The 25,464-nt window shown below is 46.0% G+C and overlaps 1 protein-coding gene across 1 annotated transcript; it reads left to right on the top strand.

The window, feature by feature from the left end:
* The first annotated feature begins 8,822 nt into the window (after window positions 1-8,822).
* Window positions 8,823-23,393, top strand: LOC148125705 (uncharacterized). Its single transcript, XM_087935616.1, has 6 exons — window positions 8,823-8,981; window positions 10,406-10,540; window positions 11,855-12,004; window positions 13,688-13,795; window positions 20,463-20,551; window positions 23,210-23,393. The coding sequence occupies exons 1-6, from the start codon at window positions 8,856-8,858 to the stop codon at window positions 23,391-23,393; spliced, it is 792 nt and encodes a 263-aa protein (XP_087791742.1). The 5' UTR covers window positions 8,823-8,855.
* Window positions 23,394-25,464: the final 2,071 nt, after the last annotated feature.

The following is a 25,464-nucleotide window of genomic DNA, read 5'->3' as shown; positions in this document are numbered from 1 at the left end:
GGAGGAGGAAGGCTGTAGAGCCTTACTGCTTTCTGAGCCTGATGGTTTTCTTGCAGACGTTTCATGATCCAACTAAGGAACATCATTAGTGCTAGAAGGGAGTGGAGTTTATGGAGGAGGAGGAGGAGGAGGAGGAGGAGGAGGAGGAGGAGGGAGGAGGAGGAGGAGGAGGAGGAGGAGAAACTGGGGTCCTTTGTACTCTCTAAGCTGGGTGGTTTTTTTTCTTGTAGATATTTCATGATCCATCTAACATCATCAGTGCTAGAAGGGAGTGGGATTTGTGGAAGAGGAGGAGGAAGAGGAGGAGGAGAAGGAGGAGGAGGAGGAGGAGGAGGAAAGGAAAAGGAGGGAGGAAAGAAGGAGAGGAGAAGGGAAAGGAGAAGTGGAGGAAGGAGAAGGCGTGATGGAGGAGAAGGGGAAAGAGAAAGAAAAAGAGAAGGAGAAAGGGATAGAGAGAGGGAGGGGAAGGAGGACTGTGGGCTCCTTGGTGCTCTCTGAGCTGGGTGATTTTCTTGCAGATGTTTCATGATCCATCTTGGTAACATCATCAATGCTAGAAGGGAGTGGGGTTAGTGGAGGAGGAGGAAGGGGAGGAGGAGGAGGAGGAGGAGGAGGAGGAGGAAAGAGTGGAGGAGGAAAGAGTGGAGGAGGAAGGCTGTAGAGCCTTACTGCTTTCTGAGCCTGATGGTTTCCTTGCAGACGTTTCATGATCCAACTAAGGAACATCATTAGTGCTAGAAGGGAGTGGAGTTTATGGAGGAGGAGGAGGAGGAGGAGGAGGAGGAGGAGGAGGAGGAGGAGGAGGAGGAGGAGGAGGAGGAGGAGGAGGAGAACAGTGGGATCCTTGGTGCTCTCTGAGCCTGTTCGTTTTCTTGCAGACGTTTCATGACCCAACTAGGGAATATCATCAACATCCCATAGAAATTGCTCCATAGAAATGGAAACCATCAAATTTGGGGATTGATTTATTGATGTATTCGATTTCTATAGCTGCCCAACTCAACCAGGTGACTCTGGGCAGCTTGCCATGCTAAAATTATCAAACCGTTCCAACACTTTGTAAAAGCATGATAATAAAAAACAGTAAGAACATCCACAAAAGAAATGAGTACATTTATAGAATCCGTGTGTTTGTTTTCCAGGACACTTTGGTGATGGACAGAAAGGATTTAGCTCCTCAGATGGAGCCCCCAGACCCCCGGGCCTTCTCAAGGAAATCCACGCTGCAGAGAGAGTTCTCAGAGGCTGCCCAAGAAGTTAGCAAGAGTGGAGTCGAGAAAGATGTCTGGACCACCTTGGAAAATTTCCCAGTCGAGAAGAACCTAAAGTCACAACGGGAAAGTCCAGGACATTCTCCTCAGAGCGGGTTAGAAGAACCTGGTCTTCAGCAAAGGACAAATGTCAGAGGAGAAGACCTCAGGCTCCAAGACACCGTCCAGATGGACGGTGTATTCCAGGCTGAAAGGCCACCAGAGCAGAAGTCATGTCGACTTCAGGGACCATCAACATCACGTCAAGTTTTTAAGGGATTCCAAGAAGATCCAAATGTTCAAGATGTGAAGGATTTGCAGTCTGATGGCTCCCAGGAACAGAAACTTCTGGGAATTCCATCTCGGATGGGAGAAGGTAATCAGAAGCTGATTGGTCCTGGACAGCTTGAGTTCTCCCAAAAGCAAAATCAACACCAGAGAGATCCAGAAGTTGTCAGTCTCCCAAAAGAGGTGTCTGATGAACTTCACAATATTCCAGGTCTCTATGATGAGAAGGAATCTGAAGCTACCAGGAAAGGAGAAGTTGATGGCCTTCAGACCACATCTAAGCAACAGGAGATTCTTGAATGTGCGGGAACTTTATGGAGGATGGAAGAGATTTGTCAACCTTGGAAAACTTGTGGACACCAAGGAGTGAAAGCTCTAGAGATCTCCCAGGTTTTAGTAACTTCTGACATGGACCAGAGTCTTCCTGAGAAAAAGGAAGGAAGTTCTCAAGAAGGTCCATTCCATGGACTAAATGTAAATAACTTGCATCCTCAGAGAGAGAAACTAAAGAGGTCGAAGTCTTTGGGGTGCTTAGAAGTTGTAACGCCATGGAGTCTGCTGTTCCAAGGATCAAGAGACCCAGAAACTTTTCTTCAACTATTCTCAGAAAACCTGCAGAGAGGTCCTTCCCCCAAAACACAGATGGAAAATGTACATTCCCAACCAAGTCCAAGTCACCTCCAGAGTGCTCTACAGAGTGAAAAAAAAGTTGTTCAAACAGGTACTAAGATGATAACCCCAGAACCTCACATTTCTCTTCAAGGGAAGCAAGAACCTCAGAAAGAGGTGGACTCACAAGATTGCGGGAATGACAAAACATTCCACACCCAAGGCACACAAATGCCTCAGCCCCAGGACTGGGAGGAACTTGACTTGGTCCGCAATCTCCATGAAGCATCATCAATTCTTCATACTGCAGAAATCAAGAGACCTTTAGAAGAGGCTGGTCGCCAGGAAGAGAAGGTCCTAGAATCATCTCGTTGTCAAGGGCCTCCTCTCAAGGAATCAAACTCACCTGAACCTCAAGAGCTATTATGGACAAGGGCCAAGGAATCTGGCGGTTCTTCAGAAATTCCACTGGAAAGTAGATCCCCTCAAGGCCCTCAACATCAAGAATGGGAAACGATGAAAAGCCAGAAAATTCCAGAAAAAGAAGTTTTGAAGTTACCCGATTCGGTAGAGGTTCTCCAGCAGCACCCAAACATTCCCACATGCAAAGAAGTTGTTGAGATACCAGGACCGTTGCTTAAAATGATTGAGGCACCTATGCTGAAAGAGAAGTTGGATTTTCGGAAGCAAGAAGCTCCATCAAAGGAGATACAGTCGTCCTCCCCTCGAGCACAAAATCAGATGGACGTGGATTCTCTCCCCACTCAGAAGCTTCAAATGGACCTGAGCAGACCACAAGGCTTTCGGCCACCTGCTGAAAAGGAGCCAGAGCTCCAACTCCGTTTGGCAAGGAACGCGGCGTCTCTACAGTGGGATGAGAGATCAAGTTTGCAAGATGTTGATCCATCAGCAGAGCTTCGTATCTCAGGAGCAACGGAAGGAATTGGTGGAGAAATTCTCCGGTCCCAGAAAGCTCACCCGGACGGGCCAATTCTTACCTTGAGAGAATCCTTGGCACGTCAGCCCCAGAAGTTGATTTCAGAAAGGCAAGAAGAACTTTCTGTCTCCGAGGATATCAGAAGTTTGAAAAGCCCACCTCTTCTGTGGAGCATCTTGTGGCAGAAGGCAAAGTCGTTTGAACAAGTGAAACCGCGTCTTCTTCTAAGCCCACAACTTGGACAAGCTGCAATCCAGAGAATGACTAAGAAGCAAACGCCCATCCTTCAACTCCCTCAGGAAATGAAGAGAGCACTGATGGTTCAACGAGAAGAAGGATCACTGGTGGGAACGGAACGCCAGAACCTCCAGAAGTCCAACGTCCTTTATCTCCAGGATTTGAAGCAACAGGAAGTGATGCCACAGAACCAAGCAGAAAAGGTTGTCCTGGCAGAGAAATGCATACAAACTGATCTTCAGGAGCTTCAGCGTCAAGGAGAGGAAACGTCAGAGGTTCTCCGGGAAACAACAGTAGGACAAGTAAATCTTGGAGAGAAATGTCCAGGAGAAACAGGGGAGATGGAGACTCCTTCATCTCATGAAGCTCCACAGAGCAGGCTTCAAAAGCTTCGGAGAGAAGAGATTTCACAGAAGGAGCTAGAATTGCTGGAGCATTCAGGATCCTTCCTACAGGAAGATCTGAGCAGGACGCAACCCCCAATAAAAGAAATTATGGGGAAAGTCCAGATTCAAGAGAAGGTGTTGCAAAAAGAGGTATTTGTTCAGCAACTCCAAGAACACAGAAGTCTACATTTTCCTCCTCTTCTGGGGGAAGTTACGGACCTGAAGTCAAACTCTTTTGAGTTGAGGACATCATGTGACACAGAAGCTCAGGAGCTGAAGGACTCAATGATGGCTCCATTGTGGAGAAGATCCAGCGTGGAACTAGAATCTTCTACCCTTCAAAAATGTCTTGATGTCATTTCTTCTCAAGACCTAAAGGAAGTTGGGTCTCCTCCAGATAAGTCCAAGATGGGAACCTTTCAGAGTGGAAGTATCCTACCTTCATATCCTCAAGAGCCACGGTTCCCAAAAGTAGATAATTCAGAAATTCCTCAGTGTCAAGAAGCTGGGCCCAGGACGATCATCTCGCCTTCCTTGAGTGAAAGAGAAGTCTTAATGGGCCAAGAAATAAGAGAGATGGAATCGTCTCAAACCTGGATAACTTCACAAGAAAAGCCGGCGTCTTCTGAAATACCGCAACAAGTTGTGGAACTGACAAAGGATCCAGAAATGGCCACTCAACACCTGGAAGATCAACATAACCCTTTGCCTTGCAAAACGAAGTGTCTGAAAACACTTCTCCATCCAGAGGAAAGTAGAAGCTTTGAACCTTCTCCTTTGTTGGAAAGAGCCTTAAAAATAAAGTCAAAATCATTTGAGTTAATCAAGTCACAGGCTTTTCAGGTGAGCTCCTCAGAGGCCACCTCACCAAGATCTCAGCAGGACCTCCGGGCTTCTCACGTAGCGGAGAGGTCGAAGTTAGAGATGATCCCACCCTCAGAAAAGTTACAGATGGAAGCAGAATCCCACGGAACCCAGATGCACAGAATTCCACAGGTGTGTCCTCCCACGGATCTGGGGGAACCGATGGTCCCTCAAATCCAGGTTGGGAAATCTGTTTATACCCAGACTCCAGAATCCATTTCAACGCAGCATCTGTTGGAGGAGTCGAAGGAAGTTCAGATCCTGGAGCCTCAAGAGCTGAAAGATCTAGAAGTCCCACAAGGCCAGAGTGACAAAATTCTAGAAGAACTGAAGAAACTAGAAAATGTGAGGCCACCTGGAAAGAACGTGGGTGCGTTAATATCTCACTCAGCAAAACGCAGTAGTCCAGAGACGCCTCCTCTTCTGTGGTGGGTTTGGGAGTTAGCTCATCATGGAATATTATCTAACGCTTCTTCTCAACCTCAGGAGTTCTGTTCTTATGTCCCAGGAAGGCAAGAACAAGAAGGACCCCAGACAAAGTCAGAGGAACAACATCCAAGGAATCAAACTGTGCCTTTTGCTAAGAAACTGCAGAAACTAGAGGTTCCTCAACCACAGAAGGAGTCTTTCCAAGTTGAAGATAGCAGGACAACAGACGACCATCTTCAGTCCCAGAAATGGAAAGATCCAGAACCTTCCCAGCCTCATGAAATGGTTCCTCAAGTAGAGACCTTTAGTCCTGGGCTTTCAGTCTCAGAAGCATTTCAGTTTCTGGCCCAGGAGAAAGCAAAACCATGTCGAAGTCCCAAGAGAAGCCCTCAGGACTTTGAGGAGAGACAGCCTGTCTCCGTTGAGGAATCTTCAGAAGGAGATGTTCAGAGTAGAGAAGGATCCTCGGTGACACAAAAAGTTCTTATTCCCATGAAGCCCAAGGAATGTCTGGTACAGGAAGAGACGTCCAAGCTAGGTGAGTCATCTAAAGTGATGCATTCACATGACCATCAAATTCTGGATGCGCTTGGGAACGTGGACTTCCTAGACTCCACACCCTCATCTGCACAACTCCAGAGGTTGAAAACAGACGTAGAACCTTGTGTCCTTCTAAACGGATCCCAGGTTCTTCACCCAAAGGAACCAGCACGTGGTGAGACATCGAAGGGGGTCAACCAGGATGACTTCCCAATTCTTGACCCTTCTGAAGAGCACAGTGAGATCAAAGTTGTCCCGCCCTTGGAAAAACCACTGGGGAAATCAAAGTCTTTTGACTTAGGGGAGCTCCACATTTTGAAGACTCAGGAACCACTAAAGAAAGGAACTTCTCAAACTCAAACAGCTGAAGTCTTGAAGTTTCAAGAAGATATCTCAAAGAAACACCAGGAAAAGAGAGATTCACAGACCATTTCATCTCAAGAAAAGGGTCACCAGGACACCCCACAACTGCTCCAGTCCCATGAATCAACTTCTACAAGTCCTTCTGTTCTCCAGGATTCATTGACGCAAAGATCGGAACTTCCTGAGTTGAATCCAGATTCCTTGCAGACCCAGGAACTTGGAGAAATGCTTCAGCCCCAGAGCTCCAAGCCCCAAAGAACCACAAATCCCAAGATGCTTTGCCTACAGGGACAGCATGAAGACAAGAACTGTGAACCTGGGGTAGAAGATAGTCACCCTGAAATGCAAGGAAATCTGCAAAGATCTCATTCCTTCCTTGTCCAAGATAGTTTATACCCTCTGGCAGATATGTTTAGGAAATCGAAATCTTTGGAATTGCCCAAAGCAAACATTGTCCTCCTTCAGGAGTTGAGAAGACCAGATATTTCCCGATCTCAAGAAAATGGGAAGGAATGTCCTCAGATCCTTGATGATCAAACATCATCAGAGGGGATGAATATGTCTTTGCAGGAGAAAGAGGGTCGATGTCCCACACAAGAGGAGCTGAAGAACTCACAGTCTCAGGAAGAACTTGGCCAAAATAAGCCAGGTGCCTTAAATCCTGAGGATGACCAGGTCCAGCAGGTCCAAAGACAGGAAACGATGGAAGTTCTTCCTTCTCCAGAGGTTTCTCAGGAATGTGTTTTTCTGCAGGGGAACCTGCAAAACAACCCAGAGTATTTGGGATGTGGAGATTTAAACCATCCAGATGTTCTTCAACCTGAAAGACACTCAGCGATACCAGAAACTCTTGAATTTGAGAAATGTGTGGAATCCATAACTCAGGGGTCCTTAGTGCCTACAGAGAAAGGAGCTCTATCAGTCTGGCGGCCCCTGAGAAAATCAAAGTCTCTTGACCTTAGAGAACATCAAGTCCCCTGTCTAAACTCACTTCTGGGAGAGTTGGATTGTTCTAAACCCCGGAAGATGCCTTCAGCCAGTCTGTCTCGACCACAAAGAAATCTCCAGGATGAACGGTGGAAATGCAGGACTCCGTTGGTCTACTCCAAAACCCAACCACTTGAGAACCTTATTTCAAAAGATAAAATTGGCCAACAGGAAGGAAATCATTGTGCCAACCAGAAAACAGAACATACGGAGCTGGAAGCTCAAAAGCTACTGAAGCATGAGAGAGAAATGATGACTTTCCAGAAACTGGAAGATACCCAGATGTTCTGTTCCAAGGAATACAGAGAATTGGAAGCTCCTCAACTTCAGGTTGATTCCCAGAGTTTGAAAGAGCCTCTTTGTACTGATCAGAGTGTGCAGACAGAATCCAAATCTCAAGGACTAAGAAAGCCACCGCATCTTAATCACCAGGTAGAAAGAGGTCTACAAAGTCCTCCTCTTCTCGGGAACCTGCTGAGGAAATCCAACACATTTGGATATGAGGAACAAACATCTGCTCCTCAGATCCAGAAGGAAGAAGAACCTGGAGAACAGGACAGCTTGCCTGTTGAGAGGCAGTTGCTGCAGAGATTTGAAGGACCAAAGTCAAAAATAATCCAGGAGATAAGTGAGCCCGAAGCTCTTCAACCTCGGGAGATAGCAAACGTTGAAAGCATTGGGGAATCTACAGGACAACCCAACAGTCCAAGGGAAGCTCACAAAATAGAGATGGAGTCCATAAAATCCAAGATACCTCTACATACAAACCAGGAACTTCCTCAGGAACAAGGAGATCTACTACACATAGATCCACAAGGCAGTATACGCCAGATTGTTCCACCTTGTGACATTCCACAGTTCGGTATTAAATTTCTCCAGGAACTAGGGAGGTTGCATAATGAATTAAGTACCCTCAGACCCTCACAGGAAGTAATGGATGAGAAGGTCATTTGTCCCCCGGGTGCTAAAGATTCCAGTCAACCACAGCAGCAAATACCAACTGAACCCCCAATAAATACAGGTTCTCAATTTCTCAAGCACCAGAAATGGAGCACAGCAACATCTCCATGGCCGCTGCCACCAGGAGATTTCTTTGAAGCTTCTAAGATGCAGCAGGAGACTCTTCAATCTCCACAAAGCCAAGGACCTGACCAGATGGCAGGAGTAAAAAGAGAGTTGGTGAGGAACGTGGGGTCACCAATGCAGAAGGCACCACAAATGGTCCAACGGCAAGAAAACTTGTCCAAAAAATCAATTATGGTATCTGGGATGACAGATCCTCCTTTCCTTCAGTCACTAGAAAATGTGGAAGCAAAGACCTTGGGTCTTCAGGAGCCCCTTCATCTTGAAAGGAAGGTGAGAGAGAAAGAACCAATGGTCAGAGAGTCACAAGAGGACCATCTCTCAAATATGCAAGAACTTCTAATGGCAAAAACCAAATCCCTTGAACCTCAGTCATTATCAAGGACACAGGAGTTCCAGCATGAGAGAACCAAAATGGTAGAAGGTCTACCTTCCTTGGATAAAAAGATGGCCACTGAATGTAGACCTATTTCCCAAGGACCATTAAACGTCCAAGGAGAAGCCCTTTCTTCCCGACGCCAGGAATTTCCCACAAGACAGGAAAACTGGAACATTCTTTTACCTCAGAATCAGAAGGAGGAAATGACCCAACAAATAGACCAACATTTTCAGGGGAAGCACAAGAGGTTGAAGCTCCAAGAAAGAAGGAACCTAAAATCATGGAATGACCAGGAACTGGAGTCTCTTCAGCTTCAATGGATGGAGCAGAACCAAGCTTTTCAGGAATGGAGAAAGGCAGGAACTCTTCTGGCTGAAGGACCTCAACCAAGGAATCACTCGACCCGTGAGAAGGGCCTGTTGAACCTGGCAGAACTTGAACCGGGAGATGATAGCAGAAGACTGGAGAGACTCTGGGAGCAGAAGACCGCAGAGACCACAGCTATGACTTTGCTCTCTCCCTCCAGCCCTGGGAAGCCCGGCGAGATGAGGTGGGAGCCCACCTGGCTCAACATGGACCTTTCCAGAGAGACCTCTTTCAACGTGGCCCAGCCTTCTTCACCATCCTGGGTAAGAAGATCTATCATTTAGCCAAGATGCACTAAACTAGGTCGGGACAACTCTATTCCACCTTTAAAATTTTAATGTTAAAGAATGCAGGTGGTTTATGGTGATAAACTGGAGATGAGGACAGAGAAGGTTACAAACTATGGATTTCCTGTCTGGCCGCTTACAGAGGGTCAGATTAGGTCATTATACCTCTTCAGTCCTTATTCTTTACGTGCATGACTGCATTCCCACTCACGCTAGTAATACTATTACTAAATTTGCAGATGATACAACAGTGGTGGAATTCATCTCCGGGGGGGATGAGTCTGCCTACTGAGATGAGGTGGACCAATGGTTGCTTTCGTGGTGTGGAGACAATAACTTGGTCCTCAACACCACTAAGACCAAGGAGCTGATGGTGGACTATATAAAGGAACAGATCAGACATCCAGCCCTGGCTTATCAAGGGAGACTGAGTGGACTCAAAAGGCCAGTTTTAAGTTTCTGGGTGTTACCACATGTGCGTGCCTCACAGCTGATTTTCGGCCAGTTTGAGGCCTTTTTTGGCCTCCCAAAGGCTTGAGAAAAGCTTCTGCAGGCTTCTGCAGGCCGAAAAACTAGGCCCTTTTCATCACTTCCTGTTTTTCCAAAAATACCAGAAGTGACGAAACGGGGCTAGTTATCGGCCTGCAAAGCCTGCAGAAGCCTGCAGAAGTCTTCCTCAAGCCTCTGGGAGGCGAAAAACCTCAAACTGGCTCAAAAACTGCTGTGAGGCACAGTGCAGGTTAAGGGGGTGGCGGGGGTGGGTGGAGGGGGATTGCGCGCGCATGCGTAGGGGGCATGGGGCAGCGCACATTGCCTTCTGGGTGCTGGGACACAAATGTGAGTGTCCCAGACACAGTTTTTGGCACAGGAGCCCAAAAACATTAGCCACCACTGTCCTAGATGATGACAGGAGATGTAGTCCAACTCTTAGAAGATGCTGGATGGGAACATCAGAACCCTAAAATTCCACCAGTTGTCTCTTGTTTTGGCTATTGCTTCAAGGGGGGATTGAAATGATTTCAGACGTTTAAAATAAATCAAAGTGTTAATCACCTTTGAACGGGAGGTGTGAGCATCTATTGAGGTTCCCCAGATGATGGTTTCTCCTCAGAGGCCCCATTTCTCTACACTGGATCAAATCTAGAAGATGTTTTTGGTGTCTTCAGAACAAGTGCCTACATTAAATGATATTAGATATATATTTTTTGCAAGGGAGGGAAGAAATTGAAATGAATGGATTCTGGGTAAAGTCCTTCTTGGCTTCTTGAGACTCACATGAAACCTCACCGGTCAGAAGTGGGAAGAATGACTACCTCCCACCCTATCCACCCAATGACCAGACTGACTGACCCTTCTTTGAAGGTTGCTACCCACTTAGTTTTATTTCTTCTGCTTCTCAGGAGGACAATGTCCACATGAGGGTCACCTGTGCTGAGGACTCTCCATCCTTGAAGAAGCCAACTGATCGGCTCCTTCCAGGTGAACTCAACCAAAAGGCCATCAGAAGGTTTCATGGGCAAGGAGTGAGCAGACAGGTAAGCGACCAGGTTCTGGGGGTATCATTCATGGGGTTGCCATTAATCTGATATTTTTCAGAGCTTCTGCTGCCGGGTTCAATGGAGGAGTTGGGAAGGGACATCTGGAGGTCTGGTCCAATGATCCAACAGATAGTCCTTGACTTACAACAGTTCATTTAGTGACCATTCAAAGTTACCACAGCACTGGAAAAAGTGGCTTACGACTCAAAGAAACTCCTAGTAACAGTACTAAAAATACTCCTCAAAGGAACTCCTAGTTATAGTACTAAACCATTAATCAAAGAAACTCCTGCTTACAGTACTAAAAATGTTACTCAAAGAAACTGCTAGTTACAGTAGTAAAATGTTACTCAAAGAAACTCCCAGTTACAGTACTAAAACGTTACTCAAAGGAATTCCTAGTTACAATACTATAAAGTCACCCAAAGAAACTCCTAGTTACAGTACTAAAATGTTACTCAAAGGAACTCCTAGTTACAATACTATAAAGTCACCCAAAGAAACTCCTAGTTACAGTACTAAAATGTTACTCAAAGGAACTCCTAGTTACAGTACTAAAACGTTACTCAAAGGAACTCCTAATTACAGTACTAAAACATTACTCAAAGGAACTCCTAGTTACAGTACTAAAACACTCCTCAAAGAAATTCCTAGTTACAGTACTAAAAACATAACTCAAAGAAACTCTTCGTTACAGTACTAAAACTATAGTCAAAGGAACTCCTAGTTGCAGAACTAAAAACATTACTCAAACTACTAGCTACACTACTAGAAACATTACCCAAAGGAACTCCTAGTTACAGTACTAAAACGTTACTCAAAGAACCTCCTAGTTACAGTACTAAAACGTTACTCAAAGGAACTCCTAGTTACAGTACTAAAACATTACTCAAAGGAACTCCTAGTTATAGTACTAAAACGTTACTCAAAGGAACTCCTAGTTACAGTACTAAAACACTCCTCAAAGAAACTCCTAGTTACAGTACTAAATCGTTACTCAAAGAACTTCCTAGTTACAGTACTAAAACGTTACTCAAAGGAACTCCTAGTTACAGTACTAAAACATTACTCAAAGAACCTCCTCGTTACAGTACTAAAACGTTACTCAAAGGAACTCCTAGTTACAGTACTAAAACATTACTCAAAGGAACTCCTAGTTACAGTACTAAAACGTTACTCAAAGAAACTCCTAGTTACAGTACTAAAACGTTACTCAAAGAAGCCGCCTTCCCCTCTGGTGCTGCCATTATTACTCGGTCCTCCTTGGTCCCACCTGCCTACCTCCTGACTGACCTTTCCTTCCCCCAGCAGCCTCTGCTCCCCCCCCACCGGCTCCCCCGGGAGAAGGCCTTCACCTGTCTCTCCCCCCAGGACAAAAAGGAAGCTCTGCAGCGACTGGCAGAAACCCAGGCCAAGGGCGAACGTCGGCATCGGCGTGACAAGGAGCGGCAAACGCTGCGGGTGAGCCTCCTCTGGTCCCCAATCCCTCCGAGACCCGGGAGAAGTGGCTCCCTCCTCCACGGGGACAGGGTTACCCTCTCTGACCCGAGCGGCTTTTCACAGAATCCTAGAGCTGGAAAGGGCCATAGAGGTCTTCTAGTCCAACCCCTGGTCCAAGGTTGGAGATCTTAAAAGCGTCCACTGTTGGAGTGGCTACAACTTCTGGAGGCAACCTGAGTTTCATTGGTGGATTGTTCTCTCAGGTTGGGTCTATGATGAACTTCCCCCTATTGCCTTTCTTTCCTTCCTTCCTTCCTTCCTTCCTTCCTTCCTTCCTTCCTTCCTTCCTTTCTTTCCTTTCCTTTCCTTTCCTTTCCTTTCCTTTCCTTTCCTTTCCTTTCCTTTCCTTCCTTTCCCTTCCTTCCTTTCCCTTCCTTCCTTCCTTCCTTTCCTTCCTTCCTTCCTTCCTTCCTTCCTTCCTTCATTTCCTTCCTTCCTTCCTTCCTTCCTTCCTTCCTTCCTTCCTTCCTTCCTTCCTTCCTTCCTTCCTTCCTTCCTTCTTCCCTTTCCTTCCTTCCTTTCCTTCCTTCCTTCCTTCATTTCCCTTCCTTCCCTTTCCTTCCTACCTTTTCCTTCCTTCCTTCCTTCCTTCCTTCCCTTCCTTCCTTCCTTCCTTCCTTCCTTCTTTCCTTTCCCTTCCTTCCCTTTCCTTCCTTCCTTCCTTCATTTCCCTTCCTTCCCTTTCCTTCCTTCCTTCCTTCCTTCCTTCCTTCCTTCCTTCCTTTCCTTTTCCTTTCCTTTCCTTCCTTCCTTCCTTCCTTCCTTCCTTCCTTCCTTCCTTCCTTCCTTCTTTCCTTTCCTTCCTTCCTTTTCCTTCCTTCCTTCCTTCCTTCCTTCCTTCCTTCCTTCCTTCCTTCATTTCCCTTCCTTCCTTCCTTCCTTCCTTCCTTCCTTCTTTCCTTTCCCTTCCTTCCCTTTCCTTCCTTCCTTCCTTCATTTCCCTTCCTTCCCTTTCCTTCCTTCCTTCCTTTCTCTTCCTTCCTTCTTTCCTTTCCCTTCCTTCCTTTTCCTTCCTTCCTTCCTTCCTTCCTTCATTTCCCTTCCTTCCTTCCTCCCTTCCTTCCTTCCTTCCTTCTTTCTTTAGCACTTAGCAATAGCACCCAGATTCTGTACCGCTTCATAGTGCTTTACAGCCCTTTCCAAGCAGTTTACAGAGTCCGCCTCTTGCTCCCCGCAACCATCTGGGTCTTCAATTTACTGACCCGGGAAGGATGGAAACCTGGGTCAACCTTAAACCGGTCAGGATCGAATTGCTGACATTGAGCAGAGTTAGCCTGCAAGGTTGCATCCTAACTTCTGTGCCACCACGGCGCACTGGAAGCAGTCACATCAACACAACTTGTCATATCTGGAACTCCAGGATGTGCGTTTTGCGTGGCTCAGAGAGTTAGCTACTCCAGCCTGCGTGACGACTCGGGGGCGTAACCCCAACGAAGAGGGATCTGTGTATTCAAGGTTGAAGGGATGGGTAGAGACCAGCCTGTCATGGTGCCCAATGGACTTCCCAAGCGTTCTAGAGGATCAGGGTGCATGGGTTGCTCTGTTTTACAGTACCAGAAGCATCCATTGCTCCCCCTGGGAATACTATTACACCCCTCAAACTTGCCAAAAGTATCACAAAGAGCAAAATCTCCCTCCCTTAAGTTCCAGGAACGTCTCTCCATAGCCAAACGTCGGAGGTTCAAGGATGATCTTCTAAGAGATGCTCCGGCAGATCGATGGCCCTGGGCACCCCCAACCTCCGAAGGCCAGGTAAGGATTTTCCCATGGGGGTCCAATGATGGAGGTAATAATAATGAACTCCTGGGTGGGGGAGGGGGGGAGAAGGGAGGGAGAGAATCCAAACTCCTTTCAGAACTTTCCAGAATACTTTGCGTGCATGGAGTTTGTCCAAAGGTGTTTGGGTCAGGTATGTATGTGTGTGCGTGTGGTATTGGTGGTGTTAAGGGGGAAAATCTGGTTATGAGCATAGCTGCAATTGTTAATAACTAGCTCCGGAAGTGAGATTCAGCCGGTTCAGACCGGTTCTAGAGAACCGGTAGCAAAAATTTTGAGCAGTTCGGAGAACCAACCAATCTCACCTCTGACTGGCCCCGCCAACCCCATCAATTCTCTGCCTCCTGAGTCCCAGTGGATTGGCTGGGCCTCCTTTGGTTGCCCTGCACAGGAGAACGGAGCTGGAAAGCAGGTTAGTGGGGTGGGGAAGGAATGGGATTTTGAAGTATCCTTCCCCTGCCATGCCCACCAAGCCACACCCACCAAGCCACACCCACCAAGCCACACCCACAGAACCGGTAGTAAAAATATTTGAACCCCACCACTGACTAGCTGGATACCCGTGCTTTGCTACAAAACTACGTGGTCGGGCTTAGTTTTTGAGGAGGAAAATAAGGGGGAAAAAATTCTGCCTCTGCCTACCAACTTTCCATCAGTATTCATTTGGCTAGCGTCCTGTCAGGGTGTGAGAGAGTTGAGGGCTGTTTGGAAACTGAAAGAGTATTTGCTGTGTGAGCAAGAAGGAGACAGCAAGGAGCCTGGGCATGGCTTAGCTCAACTGTTCTGTACTAAAGCTGCTTGGGGCTGTGCAACGGAAACTGAAACTCCTCTGCTTCTGTTTTGCATTTGGAAGAGATTTCTTTCCAGGTGGGGAGGGGGAGTCGAACTCCTTAGCATCAGAGCGTGTTAATAATAAGAATAATATAGGAAATGCTCTAAATGCTCTGATGGTCATTTGGAAAAATCCTTTCTTAGTGAGCCCCTAGAAACCAAATTTCAACTTCGTAGGCTTTACGGTTCTGGAGATGTTGTGATGATGCCTGAGTGCTTTTTCACTTTTATACATATGTAGATTTGAGTGGACAGCAGATCACAAAAGTCTGACAAGCTGTCAAGAGGGACAGCGTGAGGTTGATTGACAGCCTTTTCTTTTATACCTGAAATCAATCACTCCACACAACTTCCTGGATCTTGCCATTCCACCATAACAACAGAGGCAGTTGCTGGTTTGTTTGTTTTTAATTACAGTTTAAATTTTTTGAAATAATTTTATTCATAAACATTTTTGAGTACAGTGTATTGTCAGGGTATACCATTTACAAGAGAGAATAAAATAGAAAATCACATTAAATATTAACTCATGGAGTGAAAGCAAAACTAGGCCTACTAATAATAATACATGATACCAGTAATAATATCGCCACCTACTTTTAACTAAATTTCTTTTTATATTAGCTTATTTACATTTTTAGTAGTTATAATATTTATAGAATAACCAAGTTGGAAGGAACCTTGGAGGTCATCTAGTCCAACCCCCTGCCTAGGCAGGAAACCCTACACCAGTTCAGACAAACGGTTATCCAACATCTTTTTTAAACTTCCAGCGTTGGAGCATTTACAACTTCTGGAGACAAGTTGTCCCACTGATTAATTGTTCTCACCTTTAGGAAATTTCTCCTTAGTTCTTGGTTGCTTCTGTCCTTTATAATTACTGGCTGAATGTATAAAGACAGACAAGCAAACTCTACAAAGTCTTCCATGCAAAGTTTCTTTATTGGGTTATATTAGGCATCCTCAAGGTAACTCACGGTTATGTCGAGATCCATCTAATATCCAATTCTTTGCACATTTGACCTCATAGTATAAAAGCATAGTGATCTTTCATCCCATAACGAAGGGATGAGGCACCAGCACACGGCTGGGGTCCAGGCAAGAGTGAAGGAACCTCCCCCAACCCAACCAAGGGTCAATTCAGTGACCAATCAGGATTACAGATGTGACCACATGACATGGACTACATTTCCCAGGATGCCTTAACTACATTTATCATGATGCATTCCCTTAAGAGGACAGCTCTCAATTCCTAACTAACTATCGCAATTCCCATTACCTATATACTATATAACCCATTACCTATATACCTATATACCTATAGACAGCACACCTTGATTACTTTCCATCCTTATTGCTTCTCGTCCTGCCCTCTTTAGGGGCAGCCCCTGAGATCTTGGAACATTGCTATCCTGTCTCCCCTAGTCCTTCTTTTCATCAGACTAGACATACCCAGTTCCTGCAACCGTTCATCGTATGTTTTAGCCTTCAGTCCCCTAAATTATAATTATAAACCATCTCTATTTTAGATCCATTCGTCCTCTTTCTTCCTCTAATTTCTATCTCTTGTCTCTAACACTCGTAAAACCTATTCCCTATCGAATAATATTCTGTGTCTTCCTTATCTCTTATTTTTCATCTGTCCATTTCAGCACGGTCTAAAATTTTCCAAATTACCTCCACATCTGACAGGATGTTCTCATTTTTTTTTCCAGTATCTTGCAAAGCTAATCTTTGCTGCTGTCAGTATATGTCAAACTAAAGATGTGGACCCTTTATCGTAACCATCTGGTATTATGCCCAGCAAGTATACTTCTGGTTTCAGGTCTATATCCTATTTAACTATCTTTTCCAGCCAGCTACTTATTTTCTCCCAATATTTTCTTGCTTTGCTAGGATTTTTTTTTTTCCATTTCTATCTGTCACAACCCTATTTTTATATGTGACCGCTCAAACTTCCTCATTTCCCATGATCTTCGCCCGCCCCAATGTGCCAGCTGAGCAGCTGTCCTGCCGGCCAGGCATAATTTCCACACATGCAGCACTATTTCCACGTGCTTTGGGCTCGTTGCACAGGCCACCTTGATTTGTGTTCCTATTCCTATCAGTGTGCGTCTGGGGTAATGGACCTGCCCCCCCCCAGAACAACCTTATAACAGTGATTCCTCCAACAGGACTTATAGGATAGGATAGGATAGGATAGGATAAGGAAAGGATAGGATAGGATAAGGAAAGGATAGAATAGAATAGAATAGAATAAAGAATAGAATAGAATAGAATAAGGAAAGAATAGAATAGGATAGGATAGGATAGGATAGGATAGGATAGGATAGGATAGGATAGGATAGCATAAGGAAAGAATAGAATAGAATAAGGAAAGAGTAGAATAGAATAGAATAGAATAGAATAGAATAGAATAGAATAGAATAGAATAGAATAGAATAGAATAGAATAGAATAGAAAGGATAGGATAGGATAGGATAGCATAAGGAAAGAATAGAATAGAATAAGGAAAGAGTAGAGTGGAGTGGAGTGGAGTGGAGTGGAGTGGAGTGGAGTGGAGTGGAGTGGAGTAGAGTAGAGTAGAGTAGAGTAGAGTAGAGTAGAGTAGAGTAGAATAGAACAGAATAGAACAGAATATAGGATAGAATGGAATGGAATGGAATGGAATGGAATGGAATGGAATAGAATAGAATAGAATAGTTGGAAGGGACCTTTTGAGGTCTTCTAGTCCAGCCCCCTGCCTAGGCAGGAAATCCTACACCACCTTCAGACAAATGGTTATCCAACATCTTTTTAAAAACTTCCAGTGTGGGAGTATTCACAACTTCTGGAAGCCAGTTGTCCCACTGATGAATTGTTCTAACTCCCAGGAAATTTCTCCTTCGTTCTAAGTTGCTTCTCTCTTTTATATACAACAATATAAAAAGGCTGGTTAAATAGGCCTTCAGGAAATGCCCGTAGGCAGCCTCAGGGCACAGGGAGCTGGGATAGGGACAGCATTACCGGTATACAGAGAGGGTTATATTTGGGGGCGTCTCGCAGTAGCATACCTAAGAAATGAATTAATTATCTATAGAAGGGAATATTTGTAGCTCAGAGTTGAATTGTGGGGTCCTTGGTGCTCTCTGAGCTGGGTGGTTTTCTTGCAGACGTTTCACAACCCAACTAGGGAACATCATCAGTGCTAGAAGGGAATGGTGATTGTGGAGACGAGGAGGAGGAGGAGGAGGACTGTGGGGTCCTTGGTGCTCTCTGAACTTGGTGGTTTTCTTGCAGACGTTTCACAACCCAACTAGGAAACATCATCAGTGCTAGAAGGAGTGGGGATTGTGGAGAGGAGGAGGAGGAAGAAGAGGAGGACGAGGAGGAGGAGGAGAGACACTGGGGATTGAGCTGGGTGGTTTCTTGCAGAGTTTCACAACCCAACTAGGGAACATCATCAGTGCTAGAGGAGGGGGATTGTGGAGAGGAGGAGGAGGAGGAGGAGGACTGTGGGTCCTTGGTGCTCTCTGAACTTGGTGGTTTTCTGCAGGTTCAGGAAACATCATCAGTGAGAAGGGAGGGGATTGTGGAGAGGAGGAGGAGGAAGGGAGGAGGAGGAGGACGAGGACGACTGTGGGGTCCTTGGTGCTCTCTGAGCTGGGTGGTTTTCTTGCAGACGTTTCACAACCCAACTAGGAAACATCATCAGTGCTAGAAGGGAGTGGGGATTGTGGAGAGGAGGAGGAGGAAGAGAGGAGGAGGAAGAAGAGGAGGAGGAGGAGAAGGAGGAGGAGAAGGAGGACTGTAGGGTCCTTGGTGCTCTCTGAGCTGGGTGGTTTTCTTGCAGACGTTTCACAACCCAACTAGGGAACATCATCAGTGGTAGAAGGGAGAGAGAATTGCTTTCTGTTTATGTACAGCAGTTTGCCCTGCTAATTTTGGGTGAAGGAAGAGTTTGTTCATTCATTCATTCATTCATTCATTTGCTAGGGTGTCCTTGGTGCTCTCTGAGGTTGGTGGTTTTCTTGCAGACATTTCATGACTCAACTAGCTAACATCAGTGCTAGAAGAGAGTGGGGTTTGTGGAGACGAGGAGGAGAAAGAGGGGGAGGAGGAAGAGGAGGAGGAGGAGGAGGACTGTGGGGTCGTGGTGTTTTCTCTATCTGGGTGGTTCTCCTGCAGTCATTTCATGACCTTTGAGAATTCCAGACCCCCAACAAACAAACAGAAAAAACCCAAAACACTTCCCATAGCAAATCCATGGGCCTGTTCCCAAAACTTAGCAAACCTTAGCCTTACCTATCAACTGGAACGGATTAAAAATGCCACTCCTTTACAAATGGATTTTCGGCCCCGCCACGAAGCAGGGCTAAGGCCAGTGAAGCTGGATGCCTCCTTCCCGGAGCGTGCTATTCTTTGCACCCATGGGTGGGTAGCTAGGACTAACCCATGGGTGGGATTCAGCTGGTACAGACCGGTTCGGGTGAACTGGCAGTTCCGGTGATCATTTGGCCCCACCTACCCACCCCTGCGCTAGTCTGTCCTATGTTTCCTTTGTTTGAAGCCCAGCTGATCGGCGCCGCAGCACGGATCGCCACACGTCAGCTGTGTTTACTCACCAGGGCTGGCGTAAAAGGTAACGCAAAACACACGCACTCACCAAACCGGTTGGTACACCGGTTGAATCCCACCACTGGATCAGTGGTGGAATTCTACCGGTTCGACCCAGTTCTGCTGAGCCGGTAGCCCCGATGAGCAGCGGAGACCAAATTGGTTCACTCTGACACTCTGTTGTTGGGCCCACCTACCCACCCAGGGTCCCATACGAACCTTTAATTCCTGCTTTTGAAGCGCAGTGTCAACTAAAAGGATACTCCTTTGGTCTTTTTAGTTGCCAGCGGAAAGGGAGTGGGGAAAAGCAGTGCATTCCTTAAATGCTTCAGATAATCGCTTTGACAGCCGAAGCTGTTGGCGCGCAAGATTATTACTGGAGAGCACGATGGATAACTCTTGGCTATGGATGTGTCCCATTGGAGAATAGACATCCAGGGGGTGAGGGGAAGACCAGGGTCAAGGGGGAAAGGAATGATGTATCTTAGTGTCGGCTGCATCCAGCTAACGCCAACATGGCCGCTTCTAATAAAACATTTTTTTTTTAAGAACAAGTTTTATTGATTTTTGAAGACAAACAAAACATAAAACATCAAAATATAAAACCTCCTTTCTAAGAATTACTTATAAATTTTTAACAAGGCAAATAAAGCATTATTTTTTAAGACATAGTTCCACATTATCACATTTCCATTTACACATATATATATCTTTTCCAAATTTCTCTTTGTTTCTCCCTTCACTTTTATTCAATTATATTTCTTTCTATCAAGGTTTTATTCGTTCTCCATCAGTCATTAGCACACAAAATACAAAACATAAAACAAGACATCAAAAAATAAAAACCTCCTTAATTGTCATTTATGCATGTCTTTTCCAAATTTTTTTTTTTTTTTTACTTTGAGAGATGTGGCTAGAGACTTATGATTTGAATGGGGGTGGATTTGTTGGGGCCCTGACACGCAGCTGCTTTGCGCGGCCCAGCGGATTGCTGCACGGCAGCTGCCGAAGTGACGGGGAGCGCGCAGGATTGCAGGAGGCGAGTTGGAATGCCTCTGTGCCTGTGCAAAAGGGTGCACTTGGTGTGTACGTGCACGCGAAGTATCTGCACGCGCACGGAGCGCACCCACCAAAGCCACGCCCATGGAACCGGCGGTAAAACATTTTGAAACACACCCCTGCACTGGGCTCACCCTCGGACTTTCACTCCTGGCAGGATGTAGCTGGGCAGAAAATGGCCGTGAAGACCCATGTGCAGAAGATCAAGAGAGAAAGGACCTACATCATGCAGTTCAAGAGAGAGAGGTTAGGAGTGTGTTGGGATGTGAATATTGACTGTATCTGTGTCGTGTCTTTCCTAAACCACTCCCAATTCCATTGCTTCAGATTCAAGAGAGGTGGAAAAATGCTGGATTCTCTACAGGGAGTTTCGTTTATATCTCCCCGTAAGGCAGAGGCGGGGAGCGATGGCCCCTTTATGACTTGTGGACTTCAACTCCCAGAATTCTTGTGCACTGGCCCAGGAATTGTGGGAGTTCAAGTCCACCGGTCATAAAAGGACTATAAATCCCCACCCCGCAGTAAGGGCACCCCGTCTCATTGGTAAACTTTACCAGCAGAATCCCACAAAGCCAGAAGAGTCTGGGATCTCCATGGTAGGGGAGCCGCATGTCAGCCCTGGTTCATGTGGGGCTGCTATTTGGGGGTTGGAGCCGCAAGGCACCATGCCTGCTAAGTGGGGCGGACTACCATGCCTGCCTTGACGAGCCATGATGTGGTGTGGGTGTGTGAACCGCGGCGACAGTGATGACGCCAAACTTGGAACAGCTGAGAGGCGCTGACTCCCGGACAGGTGTAGGGGGGCGTCTTCCTCATTTGGCCGTTGGTGCATGTCACCAGGTGTGGTGGAGGCAGGGTTGCCTTTGTGCATGTGTAAATGGTGAAGGGGAGCACCAGGCGAGTAACCCTAACTATTTCTGCATTATATGCTGGTCAGTTTGTGCCACACTTACCCAACGGAGATAAACACTTTGGGAAAAACAAGGCTTCTTTGTGGTTTATTATCCGACTTTAGTAGTGGAACCTGACACTGCCTGGTGACTCACTACATTATTACATTATTGGTCCTCATTGTTTTGGATACTCATTATGCCTCCCAGTCACTTATACTACCTGAGACTTCTCAGGAAACAACGGAATGGAAAACTGCTGGTGACCTTCTACTGCTGCACCAGAGAGAGTATCTTAACTCACTGCACCTTTGTGTAGGGTTTGCCAATTGCACAGGGGCAGATAGGACAGCGCTCCAGAGGGTGAACATTGCCCAGAGGATCATAGGTTGCCCTCTCCCCTCTTTGGAAGAGCTTTAAGAAAGTTTAAAACATTCTCACGCTGCCTTAAGAAAGTTCAAAACATTCTCAAAGATCCATCTCATCCTGGGAACTCTTTTTTTTTTTTTAACTATTACCATCTGGCAGACGGTACAGGATAATAATAAAAACAAGCACAAATAGACTGGAAATCAGCTTCTATCCCAGGGTAGGAGCTCTGTTGAATTCTACTGTATGGTGCAATATTAAGGCGATATCAAGGTTTTTCAATTCAATGTATAGAATGCGAAAGGTGTGCGTTTGTGTTTATTTTCACAGTCATAATGTACACTGAAGATGGTATCTAATTTCGTTGTACGAGGTGCAATGACAATACAATAAGTAAACTAAATTGTCCATAAGTTGACCAGAAAGGTACAGGACAATAATAAAAACAAGGACAAATAGACTGAAAAACAGCTTCCATCCCAGGGCAGTAACCAGGGGTGGACTTCAAAAATTTTAGCAAGGGGTTCTCTACCTGGTTGCCATGGTGAATGAAGGGGGGCATTAGGAAGGCCCGTTTCCAGCCTTCCTAAACTTCCAGGAGGCCCATTTTTCACCCTCCCTGAGCCTCCACGCTCACCCTGCACTTACCTGCATCCAAAACGGACGGCGTGGGGACTGCTGGGTGGGCCTGCCAGGAGTGGGATTTGGGGGTTCCGTGAACTGCACAGAATCTTCACTAGGGGGGGCTCTCCCGAACCCCTAGCTGCCCACCCCTACTGGATAGTGTAATATTAATACCATATCAGGGGTTGTCCCTTCAATGTACAGCAGTGTATCCCAACCTTAGCAACTTTTAAGACTTGTGGACTTCAACTCCCAGAATTCCACAGCCAGAATGGCTGCCTGAGGAATTCTGGGAGTTGAAGTCCACAAGTCTTAAAGTTGCTAGTGGTTGGGAAACACTGATGTATATAGAACGTGAAGGATGTGCGTTTGTGTTTATTGTCACGGTCATAAATTGTACACTGAAGATGGCATTTAATGTCATTGTACAAGGTGCAAGGACAATAAAGCTAACTAAATTAAACTAACGATGACTACTGAGGTTACCACTGTCAAAATAAAAAGTAGGGAAGGTGAGGTGGAATTTTCTCGATAGCTGGTGTATGGAACATAAACATGAACAAAGGGAGTAAATACAGATAAACGGGGACAGTAGGACGGGGACCGTAGACACGCGGATGCGATTATGCACGCCCCCTTGAAGGACCTCTTAGGAATGGGGGTGAGGTCCACGGTTAGACAGGTTGAGGCCATTGCAGCTGTGAGGGGTTTGAGGCTGTAACCACGGAGTCGGATGGAGCATTCCAGGTGTTGACCACTCTGTGGCTGAAGTCATATTTTCTGCAGTCAAGTTTGGAGCAGTTTATATCACTTGAGTTTGTATCAGTTGTTTGCCTGAAATAGTCATGGACAGGCAAGACGTTATAGCAGACAATTTGGGGAACTTTGCTTAGATTGGACCGCAAATGGCAGAGTTCTAGATTGTCCAGGCCCAACATTTTTGAGCCGGGTGTATTCTGGTGTCCTCAAAAAACCCATGGACGTCCTGGCTGCCCTGTTTCTTTCTCTCTTCCTCCCACAGGAACACCCTGAAGTTCAAGGAGCTCCTGGACCCGCTGGTGGCCCCCCGGGAGGAGAAGCCGACGCCGAGGCAGGCGAAGGAGCTTCCGCAGCGGAGAAGCCTCCATCCTTCCGGATCCCCTGGAGACCGAGGGAAGATGGAGGCTCTCGCTCACACCTCCCGTATGATGCCCAAAGAAGAATAAGTGGGAGGAGGAGGAGGAGGAGGAAGGAGGAGGAAGAAGAGGGAGGAGGAGGAGGAAAAGAAGAAGAAGAAGAGAGAGAAGGAAGGAAGGAGGAGGAAGGAAGGAAGGAAGGAAGGAAGGAAGGAAGGAAGGAAGGAAGGAAGGAAGGAAGAAGGAAGGAAGGGTGGGAGGAGGAAGAGGGGAGGGAGATGGAGGGAAGAGAAGGAGGAGGAAGGAAGGAAGGAAGGAAGGAGGAGGAGGAAGGAAGGAGGAGGAGGAGGAAAGAAAGAGAAGAAGGAAAGAAAGAAAGAAGGGAGGAAGGAAGAAACAAGGAAGGAAGAAAGAAAAAGAAAGAAAGAGGTGGAGATGATGATGTGGAGGAAGAGAAGAAAAGGGGCAAGAGGAGAAGAGAGGAGGTAGGAGGAGGAGGACAAGGAGGAAAAAGAAGAGGAGGAGGAGGAGGAGGAAGGAAGGAAGGAAGGAAAGAGAAAAAGAAAGAAAGAAAGAAAGAAAGAAAGAAAGAAAGAAAGAAAGAAAGAAAGAAAGAAAGAAAGAAAGAAAGAAAGAATAAATGGGAGGAGGAGGAATGGTGGTAGAGGTGGAGGTGAAGATGATGTGGAGGAAAGAAAAGAAAAGCACCTCGTAGTTGCCTGCGGGTGAAAATTCATTGTCCATTCATCCCAACACAGCAGTCCTTCCCCACCCTTTTCTGGAACGTTACCAACCATGGCAGGTGATTCAACAGTTTTCCAGCAATCCATCTTCTGAAAGAGGCTTTGGGTCCATCCTGAAGCCTACAAAGCTCTACCCCCGCTTCCCCCAAAAAATTTACTTCTGGAAAATGCTTGAACCCCACCTGGAATAACCAGGTGAGCAACCCCAGAAGAAAAGGACCATCCAGTGTTTCCAGGAAGGTCCCACAGCCGGAATGGTGAGGTTTCATCCTCCACATTTCATGTTAGGAACCAAAAAGGAAATTCAGGGAGGTTCTAAACGCTTCAAATCATCTACAACCTCTTGAGAAGACTTCAGCAGGGGCCCCCTCAAGAGATTGTAGATCAAGGGTCTCCAAACTTGGCCAAGTTTAAGACTTGTGGACTTCAACTCCCAGAATTCCTGAGCTAACCATGAGTGGAAGAGGATTCTGGGAGTGGAAGTCAACAAGTCTTCAAGCTGTCAAGTTTGAAGACACCTGAGATAGATAGATAGATAGATAGATAGATAGATAGATAGATAGATAGATAGATAGATAGATAGATAGATAGATAGATAGATAGATAGATAAGATATAGATAGAGGTAGATAGATAGATAGATAGATAGATAGATAGATAGATAGATAGATAGATAGATAGAAGATAGATAGTAGGGTAGGGAGGTAGGGTAGGTAGGGTAGGGTAGGGTAGGGTAGATGAGACAGAGAGAGAGATGATAGGATGGATGGATGGATGGATGGATGGATGGATGGATAGTCCAAGGTCCCTTCCAACTCGCTATTCTGCTATTCTTTTTCCTTCTTTTCCTTCCTTCCTCCCTTCCTTCATCTTCCTTCCTTCCCACTTAGCACTATCCCTTAGACCAAGGGTCTCCAAACTTGGCAAGTTTAAGACTTGTGGACTTCAACACCCAGAATTCCTGAGCTAACCATGAGTGGAGGAGGATTCTGGAAGTTGAAGTCCACAAGCTTTTAAACTGACCAAGTTTGGAGGCCTCTGATCTACAACCTCTTGAGAAGGCCTCAGAGCTGAGGTCTTCTGAAGAGGTTGTAGATGATTTGATCCATCATGTACCAGGCAATAGTTCCAGTATGTTCTTGTTGCTGCGTGTTGCTGTTTTATTTCACGGCATTGTACGATGTATTGAGTTAGAAAAGGGTCTTCACCAGGAATCCATTAAATCCATGTGGTTTGTTTTGTTTTGCAACCTTGGGGCAACTTTTAAGATGTGTGAACTTCAATTCCCAGAATTCCTGGGCTGCTTTACAACCCTCCAAACCGACAAAGGAAATTGTGGAGTCAATTGCGGTTGTTAAGAGGAGGATGACCCTCACAACCGAAAGGAAGGTTAAAAAAAAAAAAAAACGGAGCGCAGGG

Source organism: Pseudonaja textilis, chromosome 5 (assembly GCF_049901715.1).
Source record: "Pseudonaja textilis isolate UNSWEBS1 chromosome 5, rPseTex1.2, whole genome shotgun sequence".
NCBI lineage: Eukaryota > Metazoa > Chordata > Lepidosauria > Squamata > Elapidae > Pseudonaja > Pseudonaja textilis.
This window is presented reverse-complemented; position numbering and strand designations above follow the sequence as displayed.

Excerpts from the sequence above, each read along its gene's own strand:
- LOC148125705 (XM_087935616.1), top strand. The coding sequence starts at position 8,856 with ATGACTTTGCTCTCTCCCTCCAGCCCTGGGAAGCCCGGCGAGATGAGG. Across the intron at positions 12,005-13,687 it reads AGGAGCGGCAAACGCTGCGG|TTCCAGGAACGTCTCTCCAT; the intron begins GTGAGCCTCCTC and ends CCCTCCCTTAAG. Across the intron at positions 20,552-23,209 it reads ATGCAGTTCAAGAGAGAGAG|GAACACCCTGAAGTTCAAGG; the intron begins GTTAGGAGTGTG and ends TTCCTCCCACAG.